Genomic DNA, 22,736 nt, shown 5'->3' on the forward strand with positions numbered 1-22,736 from the left:
GATTTCCTAATAAGAGTCTGTGCAATGCAGTGCAGTCGTGTGATAGTGAACACTAACTATCAGTGAGCTGATTGTCGTCCCGAAAAACTGAGGACAGAGACTGGTCCTTGTTACTCTCTGAAAAATCAGGTTTCTAGATCAGTGGTTTCCAAATGATGTGCCTGGATTCAGTTCCACGTGTGCGATGGGATTTTGTAACTGCTAGGTCTCTGAGGTCAGCTGATCAATGTTTGTTTGTGGTACCCAGGTCCAGACTAAGAACTAAAAGAGGCTTGCTTTGGAGGTTGTGGGTCCGAGTTGTTGAACTTGCATCTGTCGGACTTGTTCAGACACTGTTGATACCTTTAAGAAGAAACTCATGATCCACCTGTTCAGGTCTCCTTTATGTCATTTTATCTGTTTATTCCATTTTAATTGAAAGCGTTACACAGATACATTTTAAAGCACAGCAGTTGTAAATTCATGGATTCATTTACTGTTTGTATTTTTTTTCATGATGGTTGGATCAGAGTCCTCCTGGTGGTAGACGGCAAACAATTTTGGCCTTAATGATTCAAAGTGTTGGCATAAATTTTTTTGTAGGGTATCGCATCCAAATCATTATCTGGTATTAAAGAGACCAAAGTGTGTCATCAAGTATTTCCATCACAGCTGCTCCACCTCTACCTGTCGAGTCTTGGGCTGTCCAGTTGTGGTAAGCCTGCGCTCGCTGCAGCCTTAGATGGATTTTCTTGGATGACGGGTTAAACTCTAACGTATCTTCTGCTCTTTTATTCCATCCATCTTGACGTCTGATGTTGCAGTGAGAGGACCTTTTCCTTTTTATCGAGGTTTTCATTAGTAATTATATCTTGACACCCTCAACTCAAACCAACCATCATAGCATAGCAACAGATTTATTTCAATCTTTCTGACTAACGCTGACTTGTATGACCTGCTGCATGATTTGAGGATTAGATCATTACATGAATAAGCAGGCGAGTGAGTGCACACACACAAGTACTACCACTGGCTTCATACTACTTTACTTGGGCGTGTCAGGAATGTGGGGTTAGAATCAAAGTGGTTAATTACTTCTCCTTGTTATCTGGTTATTCAAGAAACCCAGTTAAAGTTCCAGTACAAAAGCCTCATAACTGGGTTAGAAATCCAGGTTGAGCTCTCTTTCTGAATATGAGAGTCCTGGCTAACGCCCTTTGCGACTCTTTTGTGGAATCAGTTGCTGTACGACGGGAACATGTTGCCGCTTGCATCAAGGGAGCATGCTGGCAACCTGCTGTGTCATAAAAACACATTAAATAGCAGTGCCTTCAATAAAGTTTCTGTTTGCATTATTGGCTCTGTTGTTTCTGTGCAGCTGACCGGCTCATACTTACCAGATTATCTTGAGTAAGATAAGAAAGTTTCATAGTGTAAATAATGTGATTACTGTTCTGTACAGTTAGTCTGATTCATCTGAAGCTTTCATACATTTTTATCCCCCATCATAGAAAAACACACACACACATGCTAGCATACACACGCTAGTATACAAACACCATGTTAGGCTAACAGCTGACATATATGATCTTGTCTAAATTTAAACACACTGCTTGAACTTCCTGTTGTCCAGATGCTACCTGTGTTCGTATCATTTTCTAGATAGAAATGACTGGTAACTGTGACATTAGCAGTAATACACATTCAAAAAGTGCAACATGTTCCAAGGACATTTACAGCAAGTGATATTTTACTACACAATTTATTTATTGTTCTTTCCTGACTGTTGGAAAAACTAAAAAGCAGAAACACAGGGAATTAAAACGGCTTGACTGTTTGTTTTGTGGTAATGAGTAAGAGGAAGTTCGCTGTTTGTCAGGAGTTTGTCAAATGTTATGATGACATTGATCTCTTTTATTAGCTCTTATAATGTAGACTTAATGTCTTGCAGCTAATTATTTGTTAGCATAAAGTAATGCCTGCAGTCAGTGCTGTGTGCGTTCACACGGGAAGCATCCGTATCGATTATATCGACTGAATTTAGAGCTCGGCTCCTTGGCCGTTCCCGTCTTTGAGGAGAAGATCTCAGAGAGACTCTTTATTGTTTCAGCATCTACATCGAGCTGCTTTGGGCTGCTCCCTTGTCACACATTTGATTTGGCAGTTTTACACCAGATGCCCGTCCTGATCTGACCCCCCTAAGGGGGATATGTTTCTCCAGCTGCAGTCAAACTAGCAACCTATCAAGAGTTATCTACTGCACTGTGGAAGCACATGATTTCAACATCTGGCTTCAACATCTGTATGAAATGAAAAACAAAAGTATACCGTTAAGAACTGTCATATAGTTGAAAATTGTCTGGTTTATTATTTGGAGAAAAAAGAATAAATCTGTGGTTTTGCTGAGATTATATTTGGGTATTGACTCATTCACATTTTTTAATTTTTATTAAAATGTTCACATTTAGTATGGCACAAAAAGCTTTTTTTAAGCACTATAAAGCGTGAGTGCAGAGGGAATTTTTAATCATATTTCCTGAAAATTCTTAGACTTGCCGAACTCTGAAACCTTCAAAAACCCAGTCTAAACATGTTCTATCTTTCTGTGTCGTCACATTTTCATCAGGAAGCATTGAGGTTTTGAAAACACCAAATGGCCTTTTGCTTTGTTTTCTCATCTTCTAATTTTCTTGTTAATAAATCTAAGTCTAAATTGTAGTATTTGTCTGTTTTTCAGTTGCTGGACATCAATTGGACTGGGCTCACAAATATGTTGGACATTCCTGGTGTCAAGTAAGTACCTGCGGATAATTATTTATAAATAAAATCGGTGTGATTTTTGAGGATGTCATGCAGTGTTACAGGCTGGATTGACAGTTATTTGCATTACGAAAGCAGGAGACATTCTATAAGTTCAGTTCAGTTCCAATAAACTGGAGAGACTGGCATCCCCACACTGCAGGGAAGGGTTTGTTATGGGAGAGCAAGATGGCTAAAGTCAAATAGAGAAGTTCGGTCTTCTGATTGAATTTTTTCAAAAGCAATGACTGTCACACGCAGCGATGAATCACAGAGCAATGACTGCTGTCCCACTGAGGCATCGTAATAGTGTCACTGGATGTTTGAGGCTATTTGTTTCACCTAAACTGTGTTATACTGGAACTATTCTGTCTCTCATGCACAAGCACGCAAACATGCACCTACCGTTCTCTTCCTGGTGGGGGCGTTGTCACCCACCATGATTCCAGAGTGTTTTGTGTAGCTCACATGCTGCCGCGGAAGTTGTTGAGCATGATAAATGTTTCATTCCTGTTTTAATGCCGTGTAAACTTTAATTCCTCGTCTAACATAAAAACCAGATGTGCATTATTATGACATATTGTGAGAATTGCTGGGCACGTTATTTGAGATGATTTAAGAGTCTGTGAGTTAAAGTTGGATGCTGTGGGAGCCGAGAGCGTCTAATCTGTAGTGAGAGGCAGAGAGATGGCTTACCCACCTTTAATAAAACCCAGTTGCTTTTCACTGCTGTGTTTTGTGAGAAGACTTGTTTTCCTTTTTGGTTTCCGTTCAAGAATATTTTCCTTATTCTGCTGAGCTCATGGAAATATTAATTGACCTGGACATGAAGCAAAGATTTCAGCTTGCTTCCAGCTGCAGCAACTGCAAAATATTAGTGTTTAACACAAAAACAGGAGAAATCAGACCCTGAATCAGCTATTAGTTCCTTTAGAGTTGGATTGTTTATTAAAATAGCTGTGAAAACTCTTATTTTGCAAAACTGTGGGGGGAAAAGGCACAAATTAGAAGTGTAATTTGGGCAATTCAAAGCAAACTGCTTTTTTATGGGAAATGAAAAGTCTTGTAACACATAATCTTTTATTTAGTATTCATTCAAGATTCATGATTTCTCTTTTCCCAGCTGCCTGGAAGTATGAGCTGAAAACAGACACAACATCAAAGTCTGGCTGAACTAGGATCACTTAATTTTAAATCAGAAAATATCTCACTTTCGATGAGTTTCACCACGTTACAGTTTTGGAAGCTCAAACATGCTGATCACTCGGAATCACGTTAAAGAGACACGCAGCCCGAGCAGGCTCTCGGGCTCTGATGCTCAAACTATTACGTTAAAAGCAGGATCGCAGAATGGATTATAACCATTCATTTTCCTCTAAGTGTTGATATTTTTAGCTGTGTTATTATGAAAGGAGACCTGCCACAGACAGAGATGGGATGTTGGTTGGATTTGTGGGAAGATTTTCCAGACAGGAATTCTTTTTTGCATCTTTAGGGACACAGAGAAGTCTTTGGTTTCTAAGCTTTAGGTCTTTTATTCCATTTTAAAGGGAGCAAATGTGTTTGCCAGATCCAGCTGTGTGGTCATTTGTTCCCTTAGTTGAGTGAAATAGATGTTCAGCAGAAAAAGACACTGAAATCTTTATCACTACATGTGCTTCATTTTATGCTTGTCTTTTATGCCTACAATAACTTAACTTCAGAGAAGACCTTCAAGTTGTTGCTTTAACTCGTCTGCCAAAGTCGATGATACGTGATGAAACTTTATGTGAAAAGTGTCTCTGATGCATTAGAGGATTTTTATTTTATTTCCCCCTTAAAGTCAAAATGTAACAACAAACTTTGTCATTATTGACTTTTTCTGGTTTGTTTTGCCTTTAGCTGAAATTGAATTCACAGACGTGTGTAACCTTAGATGAAAGTAATTGTCAAAACTTCTTCTTATTTTAACTACCAATTTGTATTTTTTACAAGAGAATAATCGTCCTAAATGTTAACAAGGTTTATGTTAATGAATTTTACAGCCTGTGAGCTTCCTGCGGTTTGTGCTTTTACCTTTTGCAGCAGTGGAGAGAGCTCAGCTGAAAGCAAAGGCACATGAACATGCTTCATGTTTGTACAAATGTGAGCTGACAGCTTATTACATTAACCTCAGTCTAACACTAATAACAGTGATCAGTGATGCAGGTTATTAACCACTTCAGGTTAGTATTTAACCAGGCTTACACGAGGCTCTCGTGGCGCTTACACCACTTTTACGAAAACGGCATGAAGAGTTATTTTGACTTTTTTGACTTGTGAAGGCAACAAATATAAAACCACGTCGTGTTGGCAGAGAAACAGACAGCAGAGTCAAGCCCAGATCCTAAGACCCGAGCTCTAATTGTCTCGCGCTAACATTGTGGTGTGTTTGCTAGATGGCGTTTAAAGCATCTTCTGTTTAGTTCGGCTTCCAGGTTCTTGCTCTTGTCCGATGGTGTTGCCTTTTAACATCACTGTGCTATTAAACATAAGTGTACAGTAAAGTGTATATAAAGGGCTGTTAGGAGCCTTTATGCTCTTGATGATTTGATAGTGGTGCAGCAATTTTTTTGTCACACAGTGTGAGAGTGCATCAAAGTGTGCTTCAGAGAGCGCAGTCTTTATAAAAGTCCATCCAGTTGTTGTTGGGATGTCAGTCTGCACCAGTGTGGGTTTTTTTTTTTCCCCACTGACTTTTAAGTTCTTGAAGTTCGCTTCATTTAAAACCCTTTTTAGAGCCACAGCTCCCTGCCCTGCCTGCTGTTAGCACACTGCTAGCTGTGTTGTTACGCCTTCATTAGCATGTTGCTGCTGGCTGGTGGTTTACTATTTGTTGTCAGCAGAGAAACACTGTGGTTTCCAAATAACTCCACCCTGTGAAATGTAACTATCCTTGTTCAGCAAGTTCAAAGAAAGTGTGTGTGTGTTTGTGCACTTTTGTGTGTGCACGTGTGTGTGTGTGTGGTGATTGAGCTACAGACCTGCGATAGCCCCACCCACCTCTTCCTGTGCGTGAGGGCGCTCATATTTCCTCACTGAGTATTTGCATTTAGCCCCGAAACAGTAGGAAAACCTGAGGTCACCCCTAGCTGCTTCCTTTTTGAATAGCAGCATTAATGCCACACATACACACACACACACACAAACACACACAACGTTCAGTCTATTACCAAACCGAGCTCCTTTTATAGGGTTGATGGGATGTGTTGAAACTTCATTGAGTCTTTAAGCATGGGCCTGGCAGCAGAATTGCACCACTTAATCTCATCTGGAGACAGTTATGTAGTTAAGCAAGCAGCTCAGGAATCAGCGCGTCGACACTAAAATCAAGTTTGCGCTGATGTGAAATCCCAGAGTAAAGCTGACCCAGAATCAGCTGCTCCAGAGGATTAAGTCATCCCTTCTGAAAGCAGCCTATGCTGTTCCTTACACAGGATGCTGCTGCCACCTAGAGGAAAGAGGTCAAATATCAAAGGATGATCCATACACAGTATTTAGTTTGCTGTCAAATAGAGATCATTTTGGCTTAATACAGAGGAGGTGATTGAACTTTTACTATTCAGAAATTCAATAAGAACATGATTCCTCCAGAAACGGTGTCTTGATTACTCCTATCTTAGAACAGTTTTACCTGGAGGTAGTTGCCACCAAACAAATAATTCCCTGCCAAGCAGTTGCAGCTCATTCAGAAGGCAGAGCCTTTCTGTCTGCTTGCTTCTGCACAGGAAAGATGGTTGTTTGTCTTCTATTTATTTGTTAGCTTTTTTGTCATCTTTGCATCTGAGGATTACTTCAGAATTTATGTTCTTCATAATCAGTGTGCCGTGTGCTTCTTATGGGTGTGGCTCAGATATGTGACAAACTGTATGGTCACCTGACTCTGTCACATATACTTAGACATACCACAGTACTGAATCTGTACACAAACAACAGCTGGCATTTACTGCTGTCTCAGTATACTTGTTGGCTGTTTCCATTCTGGATGGGTAAAGATCTGTTTTTCAGCCACTAAATGCATTTCTGGAACCAGAGGGAAGCATGCCTGAGCCCAGGGCCTCGCTTTGCACAGCTGGATATTTTAACACAATATAACATCAGTTTTAATGATTTCTTACATTTGTTCGTCATCTTCCCTCTCTCCTTCTCTCCCCGTCCATCACTCTGTCAGTGGGTTATGTGACAATCTACTGCAGGACATCATCTACAGCTACCTGGTGCTGCCAAACCGCATCAACATCCCGCTAGTGTCAGAGGCCCAGATGGCTAGACTGCGCTTTCCCATTCCCAAGGTAACACAATGCAGCCAAGTAAATTATAGCTGCTAAAAAAATATATAAATAAATAAATTAAACGGGTGAATAAATCTGTAATTTAGATGATTTCCTCAATGCCCTCAGAAGCTCTGATAATAATCTTTCTGTGTCCTCAGTGCATCCTGAGAATCCACTTCATCGAGGCTCAGGAACTGCTGCGTAAGGACAAGTTCCTGGGAGGGCTGGTCAAAGGGAAGTCGGATCCGTACGGAGTCATCAAGATTGGGACGGATCTCTATCAGAGCAAAGTCATCCGCGACACCGTAAACCCAAAGTGGAACGAAGTTTATGAGGTAAGCTTCAGAAGACGCTGCACGGAGTCACTGGTGACAAGATTAGAGTGTAATATTGTCCGATATCTTTTTTGTTTTGTAGGGTTGTTGTAACATATAACAGTATTTAATATGGAGGTTTTTTCAATCTCCTGATTCCGTTGAGTTTTTAATTAATAAAGGTAATATAATGGGTGCACATTTTCGGCTAAGAAAGCTGTTTCCGCTGGATTTTACATGTTATGCTGCCCCAACTGCACCATTAAAATACACAAACACATAACATGTAGTGACAAGATTTAATATTTAATTTTTAGATTTTAAAGAAACTAAAAATCAAGACTAAATGATGGGTTGGGTTTTTTTTGTTCTGCGCTTTAATATTTTGATCAAAAAAGAGACCAAAGATAAATCTGTCCATGAGTTTGGTTTTTTAGGATGTGATTTAAATATTTATCATGTTCATCTGGTTTGATTTGTGAGCCACCGAAACATATTTTATTTATCTGTTCCCTTCCCTTTGTCTTTGTGGAAGAGGTGAATGAGCAATAATGATGAATAAATGTTTCTCCTGACAGTAAGAAATTAGTAACTTCATCTAATTGGATGTAATCTGTTGTCTTGCCGCGCCTTCTCGTTTGTTTGTGTGTGTACTGTGTGTGCAGTATGTAGTAATGCAGTTTATTTTCAGGCCTTGGTGTATGATCACTCGGGGAGCAGTATGGAGATTGAACTGTTCGATGAAGACCCTGATCAGGACGACTTTCTGGGAAGGTAACGCTGCTTCTTAGGCTGGATTTTAGCTGAGTCACAGAAGACTGTTTTAAAACGACAGCTGTCAATTTAGCGTTTTACTTTTCTAATTATGTGATGGTTAAATAATTATTCATCTATCAAGTCAAATGCAAAAACAAATTCTTCTTTAGTGGCTAAAAATAAATAAATAAAAGTGTGGTGCTTTTTCTGTTTTTCTAACTTCTTTTTTTAAGTATATTTGTTATTTTTGAGGATGCCACCTTGGCTTGGAGAAAGCATAATGTTTAGATATTTTCAGCTTTATTTACTGTAGTATTAAGTTGATGACTGGCGTTCTAAATTGAAACACGCAATTCATATTTAAAGAAAACTTCTTTAAAAAATCTTATCAGTGTTTTTCTCACTAACTTTTACTGTTTGCTGTTTGATGTGATTCGTAACAGGTTTTCATCAAAGGACGAGGCCTCTGAAAGCAATCGCAGCTTTCAAGCCGAATCCTTGGTGGCGTTTAATGAAAGCAGCGCTGCGTGTCTGAATTTCATTTCCCACCAGACTTCATTATTGCGCAGCGTCACGACACAGTGTGTCGTGTGCTGTGATGAGTCGGCTTCATTCTGAAACCCTCTGTGAAAATTTAATCAACAGAAGGCAAAAATAAGGAAATTCCATCAGCAGCTTATATTTATAACTAATTCATTTTTTTCCCTGTAAAAAATGCAAACACCCAGACAGTCTTTGATAAATGTGAATTGCTGATATTATTTAGGGCTGGGCGTTTGGCAAAATGAGACATTTGAGGATATTACACTGCGATTTTCAATTTTATTTGTATTTAAATTCTTCATAACTTGTTTTTCCAGTCTTGCAATCAACATGGCCGAGCTCCAGAAGGAACAGAAGGTCGATGAGGTGTGTGCTGCATTCAATGCTTTTGGCACGCTGCTGGTTTAAAGTAACATTTCAGTCGTTTAATTATCCAGTTAGCAATTTTATTCACTTATCACATTAGACTTTAATGCTGTTTTCTTGTTTCTGCACATGCAAGTGGAAACTCTTGGGTTTTTCTTTTGCACTTTGTAATAATGTTATGTTTTTGTAAGTTTCAGTAGGACCCTGATGCACAGGCATATGATGTCATTTGTTGTGTTTTTGTTTGCTTTGCATTATCTGACATCACAATAGCCAATCAAACTTAATGATGTCAAACAAATAGATTGAACTAGTGAATTTAAGTTGCATTTTTTTAATTAAGAATTATTTTTATAACTTGCATCATTTTAAGTAATTCAATAAAAAGTAAATGAGTGATGATATTTGCTGTAATTACAATTTTGCTCTTCCTGAAATATAACAACAACTTTTCTTCACTTCAGTGGTTTCCATTGGAAGATGTGGCTACAGGGAAGTTACACCTCAAACTGGAGTGGCTGTCTCTGTTGTCCACCCCTGAAAGGCTGGACCAGGTACAGTCGCCAGAGGGAGCTTAAATCCAGCACTCCATTTACATTTTTAAACTCGCTATGTGAGATGTTGTCTTGCTTGGTTGGAACTTTAACTCTGCTTGAGCCTATCTTTGCGTTTTTCCTCCCAGATGCTGTCGGGCATCAGAGCAGATCGCAGTCAAGCCAGTGACGGCCTCTCGTCTGCGGTGCTCATTGTCTTCCTGGATTCGGCCAGAAACCTTCCGGTGAGTCGACCCGGCCGAACGTCGCACTCATGAACAGCAGCAGCGTTAATTTACTCAAACAGAAATTAAATCCTAAATGTATGGAGCTGAAAGACGAGGATGATTATGTTGATATAGCTGCTCTGTTCATTGATCTAAGCGTGTTAAAGCTCAATGAACCAGTGTTTGCAGTGTTTGCTGAGCTCTTAGTTCTTCACTGGGATTTTGTTTTTTCTGCAGTCTCTGAGATCAGTTTTATGTTTAATTTTTGCCTGTATCACTTCGGCCTCTTGCTTTTCTGCTTTCTGAACTTTTTTCTTGTTCTTCTCTCTGTCGTAATATCTGTTGTAATAACCTTAAGCTTTTCATATTTTTTGCAAGCACACAAGTAAAAATCAAGCTCTGAAAAGTTCATGTAAAAAGCTGAAGATTGAAAATTGCTTTGGAAGAGAAAAATTGTCTTTAAGTCAGAAGAGCAGAAGTGCTGCTCAGTACTGACTTCACCTCCAAAGCTCAGCAAAGAGTTTGAGGTGAATGGTTTATAATATTACTCAAGATCTCCATTAAAAAAATAAATTAAACTACATTTTATATTCTAAACATATTCAGCATATTTCCTTAATGTGGTAGTTTTACTTTGTCGTCCTACACAGAGAATACCATTTCAAATTCCCTGTACGGTGGAAACATACATGAACTCACTCGCTGTTTGTGACAGGTGGTAAAAAGCTAACTCTGTTAAGAACTGTTCATTTCTGACTTCTGTAGCACAGACCTGACCTTCCTCTTTTCAGCCTCCTCTTCTCTGCTTTTCCTCTTGCTTCCTCACCTCCTCTTCCCTCTGAAGAGTGTCTTCGAGGGGAACTTGGGCTCTGGCTACTTAAAAGAGAGGCGCGCGTCGGGCCTCGTGTTTTGCGAGAACACGGCTTCTCTCTATCGGAGCTTATTTGTGAGTCCGCTGGCAGTTTTCTGCACCCTGCAGTGTGAGAATGGCATGATTAGAGAGCTTCCTTGTTTGTTTGCCTGATGAGCATGGATCCCTACATGTGCTTGGGTTAGATTCCCTAATATAATTATTGTTTGTTAAATTGTTGTTGATTGGTTTGACTGATTCCAAAGCTGAGGAACATGAGAAAAGGGTTTGGCTGGAAGATGATCAAAACCACAATGATGGTTTATATTTAAGGCCTGTCAAAAGCATCCTTCCTCCACCATTATTGTGTATTACAAGATATTAGTGGTCTCGCAGAATGAGTAGACTTATGGTACATTGTTTCTACTAATCAGGTTTCATGTTCTCTTCACCGCAGCTAATTCAGTGTCTCAACGGCTCATTTCCTCCTAAGAAGTAAGCCATGCTGATGTTTTTCTGTTTGGCTGCCGACACAGATTCCATTTTATCAGAGCAATTGAGTTTTACTGTAAAAGAGTAAACAAATCAATACTGCTCTGTGGATACTGTTAAAAGCTATTCAGTCTTACTCTGTGTTCTGCAATGAGACAGCATAAAAAACAGAAAATAGTTTGAACCATTTCGATGTAGTCTTCTCGAACACATCAGACATCAAAAGTTTAAATTTAAGTTCATTTCAGTGCTCACAGACTTGATTTAGTCCAAAAACAGGGGCAAAGTTACTGATCTCAGTTGTTTTGAAGTGTGTAAGGAGGAAGGCATGCATTTTGACCACTGTGAGATTTTTAGGTTAGGGAGGCTGAATTCTCTGTGGATTGCTTCCCTCCATCCTTCCTGTTTAAGCCCATTGTGTGTTCAGGTTTTCCCCTTCCCATGTGCCCACTCACTTCAACTCTGACATCACAGGCCAGAGCTCCACAAAAACCTGAAGCCAGTGTGATTATTTTTAAAGTAATGCACAGACTGTGTAATGGTGAATGCTAAGATGGCATTTAATTTATAGTAGACATACGTGTCTCTTTTCAAGGAATGATAATGTGAAATGTGAGAAGCTTCTTTTCATATGTTCCTGCTGAATTCAATCTTTTATCAATACAATGTGTAGGTGTGGCTGTAAACGATTTTTATTTTGGGTCAGTCCGTTCGGTGAGGCCTGAGTGTTTTGGGGAGATCTGAAGATGGCGCACTCAGAGTAGCCTTTAGCTGAATCATCTCATTCATCTAACTATTGACTTGACCTCAAGGGTTTGCCTCAGGGTCCTCCTGTTAGAATTCGTGAGGCGTCTTTTATCGGATTTTTATAGATAGTAATGGACCTCATTGGAAGAAATGGTTAATTATAGAATGAGGTATAAAAGATCTGAGAGGATAAACTTCAATGATCATAGGTTATCTGTCCTTGATATCAAGTATCTAACTGTTATTGCATACAAACAAAACTCAACAATAACCAGGTTTTATAAGATTGACCAGTAAAGGTATCAGCATGTGTATATCGGTTAGTTTAAATGCCAGATAAGCGCACACCCCTTGAGGGTTAGGGGGTTAGGGTTAGGGGGTAGTTACATCAAAGCCATTTTATTCCTACTGAACCTTCATATTTCTAACCCAAGCTCATCCCAGGGCGTAACATATTTATTCTGTCCATGGTTGGGCTGTTAAAGTCTCTCACTAATTCCCAAAACCTGACGCATGAAGGCCCACCCTGAGCGTAAACAAGCCATCAACATGATGTTCGATGACAGCCTTACAGTAGCATGTACAGCTACCCTTCCTTTTCCCCAACAATGCTTCTTCTGTCTAAATGAATTGGTTTCTGTCTTTGATGTAGATGAAAGTTGAATAACAAGGATGCTACATTCTGTTTTGTTGCCATTTCACTCCATTCTGTTCTTGCTCAACACTGAAACACTTTTCATTGGGTTTGCTGTCCATGGTCTTAATATCATTGTTTTCATTCCATTTAGAAATCTTTATATTTGTTCCCCAATCATTACTATATCACAAATCATCTGACTTTCATTTTTCTCTGACGCCCATGTATTTTCTTGTCCATTGTATCCACTGACTCTTATCTAATGCTGTGGTATTTTCACTAGAGTCCAATCAATGTGTTTTGGCTGATATTTTTGCATAATAAATGAACTGTAGATCTAAACATCTTTTAGAATCCTCAATATTTCATTAAAACAGAAAAAGACGTGAGTTTTTAATATCCAAACTATTTAATAGTGTCTAAAAGTAATGTTATATCAACGCGGTTAATAAAAAGTTAAATGTTTTCATTCATCGGTGTATGTCAGCCTGAATTTGCTGTTGGTTGAGCTCTAGTTTTAACTTCATGTCACGGTTTAATTGGGGAATAACACTAACCATGTGATCATTCATGTTGTCTCTCTGTCTTTGTCACTGTGCGGTGCATCCTGATACATCTGGTGATGCCGATGGTGTTGATGTGCTGACACCAATCCTTCCTCCACCTCTTCCCGGCATGCTCCTCTTTTCCCAAATAACCTGGTGGTGTGTGTCTGTGTGTGTCTGTGTGTGCTGTTGTTCGCTCTCTCCTTCCTTGTCCCTGTGGGAAAATCAAAGCGCAATCCGTTAGAGTTCAACCAAGCGGGGCTGAGGAAGGGCTCGGTCAGTAAGGCCATCAAGGTAATGCCACGGCAACCAAGCACACCCATCCCGATCAGACACTGAGGGGAAATAATATAAAGGAAATACAGTATGCACAATGTGACCAAAAGTATGTGGACTCCAATGTTTTGTTTGAGAAAAGTGTCTTAATTGTTGTGAAATAAACAAAAGAGCTCGACAGATTGCCAGTGGATGTTGGAGTGTCTGTTTTGGAAAGTTACAGATATGGTTTCTCCGACTGTAGATGTTGATAAATTCGATGTCAGACATCAATTTGGGGGATTTCTAAACAATTTTTTTTTATGTATGTAGCTTTAAGGTTGAGGGCAATGTTATGCTGAATAAGTGGAAAAAATGAATGCTGCCATTAAGTTAAAGAACGCTCGCATTAGTCAAAATAGCATTGTTATATTACTTACGGTCATGTTTATTTGCCGTGTGGCTCTGTTCTGTAACCTCTGGGCATTTCTGCCCCTACATTTGGCAACCATAAAGTCAGGGACCCGAGCAGCAAGATCCCCTCACCCACAACAGTTTGACATTGAAATGTAAGAAATGGTGAAGCTGGAGATGAGGTGGGTTACAGAGTGGCTTGCAGAAGCAGCATAATGACAATTCACCATGAGAGAATTGCAAACCAGCTGAGCCATAAGCTGATGCAAGCTGGCACGTAGATTTACTTTTATTTAAATCACGCCATATCACAACGTTGCTTCAAGGCACTTTGTATTAGGAGATAAAACCTCAGTAATCCGATGAACAACCACTTGGTGACACTGGGAAGGAAAAACTCCCTTTTAACAAGAAGAGACCTGAGCACAGGGAGATGGGGAAAAGCTGCTCTACTGGGATTTCTGCTGAAACTGAAGATAAAGGGTGTCCACATACTTTTGACCATGTAGTATATGAAGCCGTTAAGCACATTCAGGGAAAAACGTCTAAAACTTAAAATACTGATCTGAGTAGTCTGAATTTGTTTCTCAGTTTCCCGTTGCTACAAGTTTTGCTACTGATAGTTATTTTGTAGTTCTTCTAAAAGTCAGAAGTCACAGCTGATTTGTGGCGATACCCTTTACCAATCCTGTGGATACTGTTACTGATTTAGACACTCAAGACAACCTTTAGGGAAAGTTGTTGCAACCTTAAACAGTCAAGGAGTTTATTTGAAATGGTCAACCAAGCTCCAAGAATTGCATTTAAAATATTTACAGTGAGACTAACATGTCTGTTGTGATGGTTCACAGACCCACTATTAAGAGCTTTCACTGGAACTACTTTCGCCAGAAGAAAATAGTTCCTGTTTGAAGTGATTTGCAAAGAGGTCTGTGGGGATTTTCAGCAAAGACATGCTTCTTTTAAATATTTTAATGTTACTTTTATTGCTGTTCGCAGACTAAATAATCACATCAAACATCTAAAAATCTGGATTGTTGTATTAAAACTCATTAGGTCATGTTCGCATTAGGAAGTGCTGCTGTAGCATCCAGAGCAGCTTCACAACTGATCATGTTTCCTGTTTTTAAAACTCATTAACAAACTCCTCTCATCGTGTTTGTTGACTAAAACCGATTCTAACAGCGTGTGCTGTCAATAACAGCGTTGTTGTCTGAGCTACAGTTGAAATTTTTTTGGTTTCTAATCTTTTCTTTTACAATGATCTGGTGTGGTTTCTACACTAACTGGTTCTGGGCACTTTTACCTGTTGTCCTTTTTTTTTTTTTTTTTAATTCCTTTCTTGAAAAGTCACAAAATGACACTGTGTGAGATAGAAATTAATTTAATCAGTGGAGTTCAGTGTCACTCCTTTTGTTTCAAACTGAAGTCCAAAGAAACACTCTCTTGTTATATATAATGCTAGCATACCCAGTCCAATATTATTACTGTTTTTTTGTTTGTCCTGCTGTAGTCTGGTAAGAAGGTGACCAGTGATCCCAGCCCGTTTGTCCAGTTCAGAGTGGGACACAAGTCCTACGAGAGTAAGGTGAGAGCACGTAAAATCCACATTTGGTTGATTTATTAATTTCCCAAGATGCCAATTATGAAAATTGCAGCAATTTTTTGTACATAAAAGACTGATAAATGAATTGAATCAAAGCTTTAATAAATGTAAATAAATGTACGTTCAGGCTGTGATTGGTTCACAGCACGTGAGCCCTGTACCTGTACACTTGCTTCTTGACTTTGAATGTATGATCCATCTTGGCTTGATACTTTCTTCTTCTCTTCCTTTCTGTCTGTTTCCAGACCAAGTATAAGACTCATGAACCGTTGTGGGAGGAAACCTTCACCTTCCTCATCCACAATCCCAAAGTCCAAGAGTTGGAGGTTGAGGTATGAAGACATTCAGCTGATTTTATAAACAGTTAAATGCTTATAAAATGGAATATATGAACTGTAACTTACATTATGCCTTAAAATAAAACTTCATCACACTTAATATTTCAGGTGAAGGATGAGAAGCACGATTGTTCACTGGGGACATTAACACTGCCCCTGACTCGCCTGCTGGAGGCAGAGGAGATGACGTTGAACCAGAGGTTCCCTCTGAGGAACTCTGGACCGAGCTGTACCCTCAAGATCAAAATGGCTCTGCGGGTAAAGGAGCAATGATTTTTTTTCCTTAAGGATGATTTTTTCAGATCTAAAATGATCCAAGCCAATTTCCTTTGAAGCCATAAAGCTCGCCAGAGACGATGCAGGTCCCACTCTGTGACTTGAGAATTTGGGTTTCTAGAGATTCTGATGAAGAAACGCATGTGATGATAGGCTAGGGGAGAGTCTTTGTACATACTGCTCCACTACCATGACGATGCATCGCATTGCTTCTATAAAACATCAAAAATTCAAACTCTTGACCTTATGTACAGTACTTTTTTGCCCCACTGTAATTCAGTGAATCAAATTCAATGAGTATTTTCACATTACATGTCTTGCTTCTGCATCACTTATTTATAAAGTGTTATTGTTAATGACATTTTAACCTTTTCTGAGGAATCATTTCAACTATGTACGAGTAATGATTTGGATTTTGAATTTCAGCACACTTTCTGCAGAACAGAAGGCAGTGCCTGCACAGGCCTCTGTTTACCCTCATAGGAAAGCTTATCAGCAGTTCTCAAGTGAATGCTAACAGTACTGCTTAACTAAACAGAAGATTTGAGACTGTAAGGCAGCAGTAACATTACCCATTTTTACATCATTAATATTAAAACTAGTTAACCACCTGGTGTCTCTCCAGAGTGGAAAACAGTCTATATGATGCTTTTCTTTTGTGATTAAGTTTACAGAAACCAAACATGCCACAGCGCACGTCTGTGTTGAAATCTTATTTGTAGGTAAACTGACATAAAGATCCACTGACTAACTTTTCCCTAGAACTCTTTCTCAAAACAAAAATATAGAAATGCCTTTCCCTAGGTTTGTTTTTTGTTGCTGTTTATGCCATTCAAAACTGTGAAAATAATTATTCTGATAATGATTTCAGGTGTTGAGTCTAGATAAGGGCACTTCAACAGCTTCAAACTCCACCCCGTCCTCAGTGCAGGTCCGCAAATCCGAGTCCTCCAACTCGACCCCACGGCCCTCTATCTCCTCAGAATCGCCCAAGCCTCCCGCCTCTACCTCAGACATTCCCAGATCATCCTCCGTGTCAGCCAAGGAGATGCTGAACAGGCAGAAAGAAGCTAAGGAGACTGTGAGGACCCAGCAAAGCATGGACTTTGGGCAGGATGGCAGTGTAGGTGGAGGAGGGAAGAGCTTGGCGGAGACTGGGAGAAGCACCTCAAACCTGGCCATCTCGGGCTCCCAGCAGTACCTGGCCAGTGGCAAGGAGCCAACTCCCAGCATTGCTTCAGACATCTCCAACCCTTACGCTGCTCAGGAGCTGCAGCAAAGACTCGAGCAGTTTCACAAGTATCTATCAGTCTTTATCAATAGTTCCTAATATTTTTACATCTTATATCATGATTTAAGGACATGTTGAACAACAAAGGCAGCTGTTTGGTTGGTGTATAAGTGTGTTTTGATAGTGTGCAACAACAAACCTAAGAGGTCATTACAGCTCGGGTATCGTGAGCATGTTTGATGTATTTTCTGTCTTCATAGTGGTTCAGGCCCCAGTCTTTTCCCCCTGGGGGAGATCCAGCTGACGATCAGACACAGCTCCCAGAGAAACAAGCTCATCGTAGCTGTTCACAGTTGCAGGTAATTAAAAAAATGGGGTGTTTCTTCCTCAGACACATTAGTGTTTTGACTCTTACCCTTTGTTGACTTCCTCAGAAACCTCATAGCTTTCACTGATCATGGCTCGGATCCTTACGTCCGGCTCTACCTGCTTCCCGACAAGCGGAGGTCAGGTCGAAGGAAAACTCCAACAGTCAAGAAAAACCTCAACCCGGTCTACGATGTGACGTGAGTCCACCCCTCTCACTTTTTTTTTTCCAGCCATTTGATAAGCAGAGCAAAGCTCAAAAAAAATTCACTGTGTCATTCTGCCTGTTTAGGTTTGAGTTCAGCGTTTCCCTCGTGGAGCTCCACAGGCGGAATCTAGATGTTGCCGTGAAGAACGGTGGAGGTCTGCTCTCCAAACACAAAGGCCTGCTTGGAAAGGTGCAGACATCTTTAATTTATTGTCTGTATTTATGTGTAACTGAAAAGCATTTCTTTAACACAATGAAGCCATCAGAGTGGAAATTTCGCTGGTTTTGAGAGAAGCCTCATTTTGTTAGACTTTGTCTAAAAGTTCAAGTATTGCTGTTCTTTCTGCTTCTGGTGTCATATTTCTATGAAGTGCATCATTTTGACTGTATAAGAAAACGTTGTGGGTTTGTTTTTGTTTGTTTTTAATCAGGTTATGGTGGAATTGACTCATGATCAGATCACCAAGGGTTGGACACAATGGTTAGTCGTTCATCTCGCTTCAAATCTATTTAAAACAAATACAGTTTACTTTATTATGTCATATTGAGTTCATAGCATGGCTTGGAGAATAATGAGTTCAAATGTAAGTTTGCTTGTATATTTTTTTTTTATCATGAAGTTATTTTTTACATTATATTTTTTGAAATTAATATTGTGAATGCATCAATAGCTTGGATTAGAGCTAGCCTTACCTAGAAACACATCTCACGTGAATATATAAAAAAGGCCTTTCTGTACTATTTATTTATTTAAGTTGTATTGGCCAGTCATTTTTGTGCAGACTGTTTAGAGGCTATTGGCTTTGCCAGTGGGCTATCGTCTAAAGCACAGGTGTCGAACTCCAGGCCTCGAGGGCCGGTGTCCTGCAGGTTTTAGATGTTTCCTTGATCCAACACAGCTGATTTAAATGGATAAATTACCTCCTCAACATGTCTTGAAGTTCTCCAGAAACCTGGTAATGAACTAATCATTTGATTCAGGTGTGTTGACCCAAGGTGATATCTAAAACCTGCAGGACACCGGCCCTCGAGGCCTGGAGTTCGACACCCCTGGTCTAAAGTCTGTGGATTACAAATGCATGTCTCTAGGCTTATTTACTGGATAAAATGGCCACTGTTGCTCATCCATCACTAGTTAGCGAAGACTTAGTTCTCAAGTGAAAGAAGATTAGTCAATTTTCTGCTTAAATATTGTGAGATTGATTTTGTAAAAAAGGCACAGACCTGAGGCCAAACATTCAATAAGCTGTATGACAGTAAACATCCATCAGTAGTTTATAAATCACTGGTATAAGGACAACAGTTGGAGAAAGGGCAAATGTGCCTGTAGTGGAGATAAATGAAAGCGATGTGACGTTAAAGGTTGCAAAAAGCTAGATTTCATGGATTATGAAGCAAACTCTAAACTACTTTTTCCCTCCTGCAGGTATGAGCTGAGCTCAGATGGCCTGGCCAAGTCCAACCAACTTTAAGTCGCCATCATTAGTATCGTCATCATATCACCACACTTCCACTTTATATTCACTTCACTTCCATCTCTACAGTACGATGTGTTTTCTAATAATTTTCATTATTTCTAACTGTAAGAAACAAACTGATTAAGAAAAGCAGCTTTTGACACTCATTTAATCACATCAGTCGCAAGGCAAACCTTCCCTTTAAGAAGTGAGTGATTGGCTAAAGGGAGTATATACATGTAGAGAACTATACTACGTTGTGTAGTGCTATGGAAACCTATATTCTATATTTAGAGAAGTGACTGTTTTTTTGTTGTCTTTCCACAAAGAATGATAGTGTACAAGTGTGTAAATAATGTACAGTGATGCTGGACAAATCAGAGTACAGGGGTGTATTGTAGAAGTGAGAAGGAGTCGTGGTGTCTTACTTGGCCAAATGATTGTTTATAATTTTATTTCATTTGATTTAATTTTTATTTTTTAAATGCAAAAACATTCTGGACAGAGTCGCACCAAAGAGTGGAGTATTTTTATTATTTAGCACAGTTGGGGTTTTGGGTAACACAGCAATACACTGGCTTTATTTCACCGTAATAACGAGTGTGTGCGTGCGTGTGTGTGTGTGTGTGTGTGTGTGTGTGTGTGTGTGTGTGCGTGTGCGTGTGCGTGTGTGTGTGTGTGTGTGTGCAAAACCCAAGCAAAAATAATGATATGCACACACGTGTGTTGTTTTATTTGGTGGCATGTTTCTGGGTTTACATTGAAATAAGGCCATTATTAAGTGTTACCTGTTTGTTTTGTAAAAACTGAATATGAATATTGCACTTTTTTTTTTTCTTTGTTTGTTTGTTTTTTTAAATCTGTTGATTATCATATTTACTCAGTGCAAACATCGCCAAAACTCATCTATAGACAAGTACAATTTTTTTTAAACCATAAGAGGTGGTAAAAAAAATAGTGTTGAAAGTTCATGGAATAGTTTAACATTTTGATGAAAATGTTTTACTCACAGGTCTCTGCAAGAAGATGTTTAGCTTAGCTTAGCTTAGCCTAGTTTAGCTTATCGTAGCTTAGCCTAGCTTAGCTTACTTTAACAATAAAGTTTGTGTGTCCTTTTGGGGGGATTTCTTTCCTCACTGTTTGGGTTACGTTTAGTCACCACAACTACAGGTTTGCCCATTAAACCTGGACAAAAAAAATGCTGAACAAAACCAAGTAACTATTTGTAAAAAGTGTAGAGTGAGACCTATTTCACTCTCACTATTGGCCATGGCTGTTGAGTCAGTGCACAGATGCCAAACATCTCAATGCATACCCGAGACATCGGTGGTCTGGCATTATTCGACACTCTGGGAATGGAAATGGTCCAAATGACCTCAAAATGATCTTTTATTGTACCATAAGGTGCTGTGTTATATACGTTATCTTTCCTTACAGATAATTTAGTGTTTTGAAATCAGTAACCTTATTAATAAACTAACAGCTGGCTAAAATAATTATTTACAGCAAAGTTGTGTGATGGGACTAAAGACCACATAGAGGAACCCCTTTTTTTTTTATTAGTGATAGCTGAACATCGGTAAAACTAATTAACAAGCCGTGTTTTGAAAGTTTAAGATGTTTTGGTTGCAGAGGGAGGCTCATCAGAAGACTAAGCTAAACTAAGCTAACTCATCTCGACAGTTGCTGGTTTTAAGTTTTACAGGGTTTTTTATTTTTCTCAAAATGTGTTACTATTCTATCATAAAACTGTATTTTAACAGAAGTGTTTTAAGGATCACCCACTCATCCTCCATGTACGTAAAGCCACTATGTGTAGAAGTGTAAATTGTCCACGGACAGTCTCCATTGGTCGTATGGAAAAAGACATAATGACAATCAATTTTGGGTTTTTTTGTTTTTAAACTTTTATTTACATTTTATGGTAGAAGCTTAACATTATAGTGAAAAATCCAAAAATTCTTTATGAGGAAACCTTAAATTATATAATTGTCTGGTTTGAGAAGAAGCCAGTGGTAGCCCCAGGATTTATTTTTTTTTCTTATTAATTTATTATTGTCCCCTGTTGACTTCCTGTTATATGTGTTGATAAAAAGCAGTAAAAGTCTTGTTTTTCCTGCATTGATATAATAAAGTAATTCATCATTCTCACTTCACTGATGCTCTTCTTTAACTGAAATTCTGTTAATGCTAGTTCTTTGCAACAAATGTTTTGGCTAGTGTTCATTTATGTCACCCGATTTCACAGGGATTACATATTGGAAGGCATCTACACATAGTGGCTTTAAAAATATTTGGCAACATGATTTTCTTCAGTGAAACAAATGTTTCTTTTAAAAATTTATTCGTAACACTCAGAGCAGGTTTTGTTGTTGTTGTGGTAGCATTCATATTTCCACTAGCATCAGCTGTTCAGTTTGTTTATGAATCCACTTAAGTCTTAACTCCGAATGCCATCTGAAGGAAGGTGCACAGACACGAGTTGAAAATGATCTTCCGTGGTTTTTTTTCTATATCTTTTTAAATACAGTTTTGACTTTACAGCACACAATCCGAAGGGATTTATATCAGAAAGAAATGCAAAACAACCATAGCTTTTGTGTATGTGACCCGACGCAGCCAAAGAACAGCAGATTTTCTGTTGATAAAAGTTGGGGTAGTTTGACCTTGGATTCTCACAATATAACTTCTGGATATTTGCCTTGTGCTCACATCAAGCATTGACAAAGTATTTTACATTTATATATGTTAACTGCATTTTAATGTCTTGATGTTTTTTTTATTTATGTTTCCCGTCTTGTCTGTAAAGCATCAGATTTGAAACCTGTGCCTCTGGGGTCAAGTTTGTCTTCTCCCATATGGAAGTAACATAACATAACTAAATGCTGGTTTTACATGTATTGTGTGTGTCCGGTGAAAATGACCCTTACTTTTTTCTTTTCCTTTTTTTGTGTGTGTCATGCAACATAATTATAAATATTCTGTATGCAAGGGGGAAAATTCACAAGTAAACTATAGTATATGACATGTTAGTATTTTGAGACTTGTGTTACATTTGCTGTTAGAGAGAATGGGAATTTTCTTTTTCTCTTCTATTCCATATGGGCTGAAAAGCGATTTCACTTCTGTGTCTTCTTAATTTATCTCGTGCCTTAAAATGTACATGACCCAGAGATATTTACATGTTTGGAAAGAAGCAACAAATTGCTAAAACAGCTTCCTTGTTCCTGAATGTCTCCTAAATGTCTTTTAAAATTAATAAAGAGCTTTGGCTGGCTTATAGCAGCATGAAGCTGTACAGGACTGTGTTTTTTGTTGTCATTTTTAAGACTATAGATGTGTTTCTCTAGTGGGTGTGCAGCTTTTAAGGAATTTCTGTGTAAACCTTACAATAATTTATTATGAGAAAATAAACAATAGTCATCTTTATATCTAATCTATTGATGGAAATTATTACATATTATATGTATTATAGAATCTGCCTTTAATAAGATATCAAATGGAG

General features: G+C 38.8%; 1 protein-coding gene across 3 annotated transcripts in view; it reads left to right on the forward strand.

Moving 5' to 3' along the window:
• The window catches only part of esyt2a (extended synaptotagmin-like protein 2a), a 52,949-nt gene extending 30,415 nt beyond the window's left edge, over window positions 1–22,534 (forward strand). For 2 of the 3 annotated variants that reach the window (XM_082513689.1, XM_082513688.1), the window contains 17 exons: window positions 2,717–2,772; window positions 6,968–7,088; window positions 7,229–7,405; window positions 8,076–8,158; window positions 9,001–9,049; window positions 9,514–9,603; window positions 9,732–9,827; window positions 13,312–13,374; window positions 15,263–15,337; window positions 15,601–15,687; window positions 15,802–15,951; window positions 16,841–17,268; window positions 17,461–17,559; window positions 17,635–17,766; window positions 17,859–17,964; window positions 18,206–18,255; window positions 19,201–22,534. In XM_082513689.1, coding sequence (XP_082369815.1) covers window positions 2,717–2,772; window positions 6,968–7,088; window positions 7,229–7,405; window positions 8,076–8,158; window positions 9,001–9,049; window positions 9,514–9,603; window positions 9,732–9,827; window positions 13,312–13,374; window positions 15,263–15,337; window positions 15,601–15,687; window positions 15,802–15,951; window positions 16,841–17,268; window positions 17,461–17,559; window positions 17,635–17,766; window positions 17,859–17,964; window positions 18,206–18,255; window positions 19,201–19,246 — 1,908 coding nt within the window. In that variant the 3' untranslated portion in view covers window positions 19,247–22,534. The remainder of the gene's footprint in view (window positions 1–2,716; window positions 2,773–6,967; window positions 7,089–7,228; window positions 7,406–8,075; window positions 8,159–9,000; window positions 9,050–9,513; window positions 9,604–9,731; window positions 9,828–13,311; window positions 13,375–15,262; window positions 15,338–15,600; window positions 15,688–15,801; window positions 15,952–16,840; window positions 17,269–17,460; window positions 17,560–17,634; window positions 17,767–17,858; window positions 17,965–18,205; window positions 18,256–19,200) is intronic. The other variant, XM_082513690.1, reaches the window with a different exon arrangement.
• The last annotated feature ends 202 nt before the right edge of the window (window positions 22,535–22,736 follow it).

Source organism: Aulonocara stuartgranti (genome assembly GCF_965226115.1).
Source record: "Aulonocara stuartgranti genome assembly, chromosome: 18".
Taxonomy (NCBI): domain Eukaryota; kingdom Metazoa; phylum Chordata; class Actinopteri; order Cichliformes; family Cichlidae; genus Aulonocara; species Aulonocara stuartgranti.